Here is an 8,750-nt window from a genome sequence, read left to right as displayed (position 1 = left end):
TCCTGTACAACTAGCTAGATAGTTGGACCGGCGAGCCCAAGGGCATAGCGGTGTAGGAATAATAATAATATTTCAGTTCAACAGGAAACGGGCTCAGTATACCTACCTAGACACCCTACTCCTCATCTACAAGGACTATCGCGGTGTAGTAATATTCTCATACGTCGGATACCATCCGGATAGCTTCCTGCCCATGATGACGGCCGCTCTGTTCTGCGTATCGTATTAGTAGTATTTCCAAGGTAGAAGTTGGGATCGCAACTCAAGCCTTGTGCCTCTCAGTGAGGACGTGTTGATGGCGTAAAATTAACCAACAGTGTTATTTAGGAATGACGCTTTGCTTCCGTCCATTACTATTGAATGTCTGTGAGTCAAATATTCTTGTGCGGTTAGTCTGTGTTCGCTTCCGGGATGTAAAATGGAGGTCTCACGTTACCTGCTTCTATGTGCTCCCGTCTTCAATAGTAGCCTGGTAACGGGATGGTACCTAGTAGCGTGTGACGGATCCTCGTTCTTCAAATTGTGCAAAACAAGCCCTTTCTGTTTCGCTCCATGGAATTTGTATGTCACAATTTGCACACTTCAACGAGAAGATGGGTATTTGAATACCCATGAAATTAGTTAAGCAGTGGTGGATTGTACCGACTGGGAATAAGTAATATCATCGTTGTCTCCCGGATGCAAAGCTGTCATGAAATCGGCCACGAGACGGGCCGAGCGGGGCGCAGCGGGGCTGCGCCAGCCAATCATTTACAACGACCCAGGAGGTAGATAATGGTAGACGGGCTATCATGGGCTACCAGGTAGATCATGGTAGACGGGCTACCTTAGACTATCAGCATGCAACATGCAAACTCAGATAGTATATAGTCATTCGTTCTGGAGAGCTCTGGGAGTTCTCCAGTTAGCAATCACAACTACAGTTCGCTACAAGCTCGCAAGCCTACTGTTGAGACAAGTCTATTGTTGTGCACCCTTTGGCTGCACCGAACCTAAGCATCCTTTGCAGAGATTACCTTCACCGAAGCTGAACCCTAACAGGATAGGATCCTGGAGTAGGTTCGTCACACGTTGCTAACTCCCTTTAACTCTGTTACAGTTCAGGATTGAAGGTCAAACGGCACTATGTCCAACCCGGCCAGACCCACGCCCGACTCCGACGACGAGGAGGTCGATAACAACGACCTCAAGCAAGAACTCGAGGGAGTCAAGGCCCTGATCGAGGGCATCTCCAAGCAACTTGACACTGCCGCCAACGCCGCCAAGGTTGAGACTGCATTCACCGACTTGGCAGCCAAGGTCAACCAGCTGAGAACCAAGGACGTGTCGCCCAGAAGGGGCCAGGACCATCTCAAGGTTGCCAAGCCGCCCAAGTTCGATGGCACCAAGAGAGACGAGCTCCAGGGGTTCCTGACGCAACTTCGGTCCTACTTCCGGTTCAACTCATTCAGCGAAGAGGCCGACAAAGTGCTCTTTGCAGCAACCTACCTAGAGGGTAGGGCCCTCGAGTGGTTTGAGCCCACTCAGCGGGACTATCTCGAGCGTATTGAGGACGAACGCAAGAAAGAGACCAACAAGATCTTCGAGGCGTTTGTCAACTTCGAAGACGCCATCACGCAAGTCTTTGGGATCTTCGACAAACGATCCCAGGCAGAGTCCAAACTCATCAAGCTTCGACAACAAAAGTCAGCAGCCGTCTACGCATCTGAATTCCGCCAACAGGCGTTCCGAGTCCAGTGGGGAGAAGACGCCCTGAAGAGACGCTTCTACGACGGGCTCAAGGACGATGTCAAGGACGAGCTGATCAAGGAAGAACGTGACACGCTGACGCTCGACACCTACATGGCACGCGCCATCGCCATCGACAACCGTCAGTATGAAAGACGACAGGAGCGCACCGGCAAGAAGGACGCAGCTTACCACAAGGCTAACGACAAGAAGAAACGCCAGTACAAGAGCACCTCCTCTGGCACCCACTCAGGACCCATGGACGTCGACGCGATCCAAGGAGCAGGAAGAAAGAACAGCGCCAAGGACAAATCAGGCATCACGTGCTATAGTTGCGGCAAGAAGGGCCACTTCAAGCGCGACTGCCGCAGCAAAAAAGAATGGCGACCTGTTCCGGGAAAGGAAGCCGCCACCATCGACGAGCTCAAGAAGGAAGTCCGATTCCGAGAGGTCGCAGCGGCCAGCTACACTCAAGACGACCTCGAAGATGACATTGACCAAGCCCTCGAACGAATCGACGAATCAACAGACTCGGATGAAGGAAATCCCGAGGAAGACGTCGACCAGATCCCCGAGCACGAGTATGCGCTCTGCTTGTGGCACGACGAGAGGGGGGAAATCGCACCCCCGCCTCACATCGCAATAACCACAGACAATTGGGGACTCAATCTAGTCCAGGAAGACAACGGACTCTGGCGCACCAGAAGGGATACAGCGGAGATCCCAGGCTCCAATCTAACTTTTCTACGAAGCCGAGTCCTGGACCTGCGAGAAAGGGTATTCCAGCTCAAGGAAGAAAAGAAGGAACTCGAAGCAACCCTTGAAAGAAGGAACGCCGAACACCAGCGCCTCCTTGCGGAAGTAGACATGCTCAGGGACGAAGCACTGTCGACTACGCGAGAACAGCAGCAGGCAGGGGAAGCTTTCGACAGAATGGCCCAAGCAGTGCAAGGACTGCACGACGACGTCCAACAAACTAACAGGGAGGGCGTAACGGATCACCTCCCATGGGACGGGCCGTCGTCGGACTTCGGCGAAATCCACATGGACAGGGTCTGCTTCCCACACTACGCCTATCATGAGGCACAGAGACAAAGGAAAACCCAAGGGCACGACGCCCAGGATTGGGACGACTACTGGTCCCGGCATCAATACCTCAGCAGAGGGAAACCGACCTCAGACCTAGAGACGGCAGGACTGAGAGGGGTGAACGGGAGGTTCCAACTTATGGAGGAGGATCACCCACGAATGGATCCCCACCGAAGGGACCACGCCCACCTACCATGGTTCCAGTGTGTAGCACACGAATGTCGCTATCACTTCCAGACCAAATTCCAGTCAAACCACTGGCCCGTCAGGCCACGAAACGAACGCGGCGAACCGGCGCCCACGACTTGGGTCTACGACCACGGGAGCGCCCCCGCAGCACTACTCTGGAAGGTAGACATGATCCCAGACGGCAGGCTCAGGTTCAGCCCTAAGAACGCCTGGCCGGAAGGATGCAACGACCCCCGCTGGACGAGTCACTGCGAACAAGCGGATTGCCTAGTACACGCAGACGCCAAATTGGAGGAGCACGCGCGATTACAGGCGCAACGCAATCAACCTCGACCCACGCGAACGCAGCGGCGCGAGAACAGACAGCCAATGGAGCCACAGATGATGCAATGGCTCCAGGAGCACCAAACGATCGACGCCGCAAGCCAAGGTGCGGATAGGGACGCCTTGATGTACCACGAGAGCTTGGGAAACGGCTCAGGGCCCTCCAAGGGGCCCGACGATCTCTAACTCCACAACAACGGAAACAGGCCGCGCAGTACAGGAAGAACTGGCGCAAACAAAAGCCTTACATCGATCTCCCAGCAGACGAATACGAAATAGCTGCTGTACGAAACACCAAGCCGGACAACAGGCTCTGGATCACAGCGCGATGGGGAAAATGCGAAGCCCTCGCGTTGGTAGATGGAGGAGCGCAGATGAATCTTATCTCGCCCACATTTGTGAATCAACTCAGAATCCCATGGAGGATCAAGAAGAAAGAATACATCGTCAAGGGACCATTCGACACACAATGGGCACGACGAGAAACAGAACCACTCAACATGGAGGTGGAAGGGAAAACCACCCGAGTGGTATTCGACATCGTGGACATGGGACCAGAGAAAGACATGATTCTCGGACGCCCATGGCACAAGGACTACGACCCAGACATCAGTTGGAAGGGAGATGGCCATCTGCGACCGCGAGAACCGCGGGAGCATCCAACCAACCTGATGGGAGAACGCGCAGAACAGGAGCCACGGACGAGCAGCGGGCCAGAACGAACCCCCTCTACGGGCCCACCGCGGGAAGCAGCAAGTGCAGAGAAACGCACTCTGGAATCCGGAAGAAGCGGCACACGACAACAGAAGCAGACACGGGAGGCACGAATCATCGCCGTCGTCTCAGTCGACGAGCACGGGAAGCTCAAACACGAAACATGGGTCAACCGGAAAGAAGCAGCAAGCATTGAGCTGCCAGCACAAGAAGTCAAAGTACTCGAAGCATCATTTATCGAGTCAGGAAGCAAGTTCGCGTACTATGAAGGCGCACCGAAAAATGCAACAACGGGGAAGATCCCAGATGACTACAAGGGGCACCCGGCATTCACAGCAAAGCATCTTACAGGGCTACCTGATCACGGACCTTGGGACCACGAGATCAAACTCAAGGAAGGAGCCCAGTTGAAGTTCTTCAAGGTGTACCACACCAACGAGAAGCAAGATGCAGAGTTGAGGAGTTATCTCGAAAAGAACCTCGAGATCGGACACATCAGACCATCGACATCTCCAGCAGGCTACCCAGTCCTCTTCGTTCCAAAAAAAGATGGGAAGCTCAGGATGTGTGTGGACTACCGACAGTTGAACAACGAGACGGTGAAGAACCGCTACCCATTGCCACTGATCGCGAGGCTTCGAGATCAGCTGTCAGGGGCACAATACTACACTCGCCTCGACCTTCCAACTGCCTACGCCCACATCCGCATCAAGGAAGGAGATGAGTGGAAGACGGCTTTCCGAACACCCTACGGGCACTACGAATACCTCGTCATGCCATTCGGATTAACCAACGCACCAGCGACATTTCAAGCCGCCATCGACCACGCAATTCGACATTGCCTCGATAAATTCGCAGTCTGTTATTTGGATGACATTCTCATCTACTCCAAGACACTCGAAGAACACAAGGAACACGTGCGGCAGGTGCTGGACGCACTGCACGAGCACAAGTTGTCAGTCAACAAGGACAAGAGCGAGTTTCATGTCAAGAAGACAGTGTTTCTGGGTTACGAGATCTCCCCAGGGTGGGTCAAGATCGAACCCGAGAAACTGGAAGCTGTCAGGGCGTGGCCGACACCAACGAACGCCACCGAGGTCAGAGGATTCATCGGATTCGCCAACTTTGTCAGAATGTTCATCAAAAACTTTGGCGACATCGCGAGACCCCTACACGAACTCACAAAAAAAGATGCCACATTCCAGTGGAAGCAGGAGCACGAGCAGGCTTTCCAACGAATCCGCGACGCGATAATCGCCGATCCAGTACTCATGCTGCCTGACCCCAGCACACCATTCGAAGTCGAAGCCGACGCCTCGGACTTCGCGATCGGAGGACAGCTTGGTCAGAGGGACAAGGACGGCAAGCTTCACCCAGTTGCGTTCTTCTCCAAGAAACTCGAAGGACCAAGGCTCAACTACCCGATCCACGACAAGGAGCTTCTCGCAATTATCGAAGCATTTCAGGAATGGAGGCCATATCTCAGCGGCACAACACACGAAGTTCAGGTGTACACGGACCACAAGAACCTACGATACTTCACCACCACGAAGGTGCTGAACGGACGACAAACTCGATGGGCAGAATTCCTGTCCGAATTCAACTTCACGATCCACTACAAGAAAGGCTCGGAAAACGCACGAGCGGACGCCTTGAGTAGGAGAGCAGATCACCACGACAACACATCTGAAGCCTCACCACCATTGCTACATCAGCAGACAGACGGATCGCTACGGCACGCTTCCCAACCGACTGAAGACTACGAGATCGCAGCGCTTCAGCAGCAGTCGGAAGATCCCGAAGTCAGGCCTCTGCAACCGTTTATAGAATGTTGTGCGGCCTTCAGAGAACAACGACTGGAACGAGATTTCCAAGGAATCATCGCGGACGACCAGCGCGAAGCATGGCAAGAAGAGCCAGAATCCAAGATCGCAGGATTGCGACTTGAAGGAACGAGACTCTGGTACCACGACAAGGCCTACGTCAGGCCCAGCGACCAGAAGGAGCTCATTCGAAAGATCCACGAGTCGAGACTCGGAGGACACATGGGAATCAGCAAAACAATCGCAAAAATCAAGCAGAACTATGACTTCCCAGGAATCAAGCAAGCGACAGAAGAAGTCCTGGCGGAATGTGACCTCTGCGGACGAAGCAAACCAGGACGACACAAGCCATACGGGTTATTGCAACCATTACCAGTCGCAGAAAGACCATGGAGCTCGGTGACGATGGACTTCATCACCAAGCTTCCGACATCCAGGGACTCAGCGACGGGAACGAAGTACGACAGCATCCTCACAGTGGTGGATAGACTCACCAAATGGAGCTACTTCCTTCCCTACAAGGAGTCATGGTCGGCAGAACAACTCGCAGACGTGATCTACCGCAACGTCACCTCGGTCCATGGATGGCCGGAGGAATGGATCACGGACAGAGACACGAAATTCGCATCAAAGTTTTAGCAAGCTCTGATGACGAAGCTGGGCACGAGAAGTAAGCTTTCGACAGCTTACCACCCACAGACAGACGGACAGACGGAGCGACTCAACCAGATCGTCGAACAATACCTGAGGGTGTACATCAATTTCCAACAGGACGACTGGGTCGAGCTGTTGCCGACAGCGCAACTCGCCTACAACACCACTGTCACAGAAACCACGAAGGTCACGCCATTCTTCGCGAATTACGGCTTCGAAGCAGATTTGCGACAAGGGCCCGATGTTTCGGTGCCCAGAGCGGCAGTCAAAGCCGACAGAATGAGCTCGCTGCATGCGATGCTCAAGGAAGAGCTCGAGTTCGTAAGGACACGAATGAAGAAGTTCTACGACAAGAACAGGCTCGAGGGACCTCGCCTAGAAGAGGGGGGCAAAGTTTACCTCATTTCTCGAAATCTTCGCACGAAGCGACCAAGCAGGAAGCTCGATTTTCGCAAAATCGGACCGTTCAAAATCGACAAAAAGATTTCGGAGAACAACTACGCACTCGCGTTACCCTCAACAATGCGACTACGGACCAACGTTTTCCACGTCTCACTTCTGGAACCAGCGCCCAAGAACGCGAGGCTCGACAAGGGTGTCGAAGCAGAAGACGAAGAGGAACTCTGGGATGTCGAAGAAATTCTGGATTCACGCACCACAAAGGGACGGATCGAGTACTTGGTCAAATGGCTAGGGTTCGGTCCCGAAGACAATTCATGGCAACCCGCTACAAACTTCAACTGCCCCGAGGAATTGAAGGACTTCCATCGGAGGAACCCAGACCGACCGAAGGAACCCCTTCCGGCAAATCGACCCCGGCGAGGGAAGGGCCGTCCAAGGAAAAACTAAGGAACGGTCAGCATAGGCAGGGAAAAGGAGAAAAGAGGAACGACGTACTTCCGCGCCCAGGTGGGCGGGTCAGCATCGCCGGACGGGATCCCGATGGCCTCCCAGTCCAGTACCCCGAACCCGCCTGCCTGTTGCGCCAGACCTACCGCCTCTTGCAGAGGAGACATAGGGACAGGAGACGGGGGATCTTCCTCCGCCTCCAGGCGCTCCATTCCGCGACGGAACACCTCCGCGCCACGATCGCGCAACAACTTTTGTTGAGCACGCAAACGGGACAAGCGACTCAAAGACTCGGCAAGCGCCCGCTCCGCCGCCTCTATATCCTTCGCTACCTTCTCCTGCTCGGACAGATTCGATAGAACTACAGAAACGTTAGCACGAACACAACACACGATTGCACGGCACTCACGAGTATCGGCCACGTTGGGGCCACTACACTTCTTGCCCATACGCACGCAGTTCGAACACTTCCTCCCGTCCTCCATCATCACGCACCGCTTCCGAGGTTTCGCATCCCAGCAGCGTTGGCAAGGCATGGCCAATTCGTGACCCAAACGATTAATCTCTGATGCAAGAACGACGCGTTCGCGCTGAATGTCGCGACGAGCACTAATCAGACGATTAGCCATGACAAGAATGAAGGGGAGTTGGGAACTCACAATAGGAAGGAAAGGTTGGCGCGTATTGAGGAAATAAGCAGTCTCTTGGGACAAGAGACCTCGAGGAGGGGCATCGTGTCATGAAATCGGCCACGAGACGGGCCGAGCGGGGCGCAGCGGGGCTGCGCCAGCCAATCATTTACAACGACCCAGGAGGTAGATAATGGTAGACGGGCTATCATGGGCTACCAGGTAGATCATGGTAGACGGGCTACCTTAGACTATCAGCATGCAACATGCAAACTCAGATAGTATATAGTCATTCGTTCTGGAGAGCTCTGGGAGTTCTCCAGTTAGCAATCACAACTACAGTTCGCTACAAGCTCGCAAGCCTACTGTTGAGACAAGTCTATTGTTGTGCACCCTTTGGCTGCACCGAACCTAAGCATCCTTTGCAGAGATTACCTTCACCGAAGCTGAACCCTAACAGGATAGGATCCTGGAGTAGGTTCGTCACAAAAGCACATTCTCGACACCCCGGAGGCTGGTTTTAGCCTGTATCAGAAAGGGAAGTGGTCTTTTGCTCTATATACGATGTCTTTATGGTGTACCGATATGAATTCTGAGATATCGTAGCAGTAGAATACGAGGACTCCAGCGATAGCACATTAGGGGCGGCCAGTTCGGATAGCATAGCGTCGCTCAACGTACACCTCAGTTTTGACGCTAAGCGGAAATACGTGAGTAAGTATTGTTACTTTCTCCCTTTCTCTGCCCAGGA

The 8,750-nt window shown here is 53.6% G+C and overlaps 1 protein-coding gene across 1 annotated transcript; it reads left to right on the top strand.

Moving 5' to 3' along the window:
* Window positions 1-642, top strand: F5144DRAFT_570343 (uncharacterized protein; the record flags this gene model as incomplete). Its single annotated transcript, XM_066788758.1, has 3 exons — window positions 1-213; window positions 316-380; window positions 437-642. Coding segments are annotated over exons 2-3 (236 nt in total), but the record flags the coding sequence as incomplete, so codon positions are not given.
* Window positions 643-8,750: the final 8,108 nt, after the last annotated feature.

The sequence above is a fragment of the Chaetomium tenue genome (genome assembly GCF_020726465.1).
Source record: "Chaetomium tenue strain MPI-SDFR-AT-0079 chromosome Unknown F5144scaffold_3, whole genome shotgun sequence".
NCBI lineage: Eukaryota > Fungi > Ascomycota > Sordariomycetes > Sordariales > Chaetomiaceae > Chaetomium > Chaetomium tenue.
The sequence above is the reverse complement of the archived record's forward strand: the minus strand, read 5'-3'. Positions and strand labels throughout refer to the sequence as shown.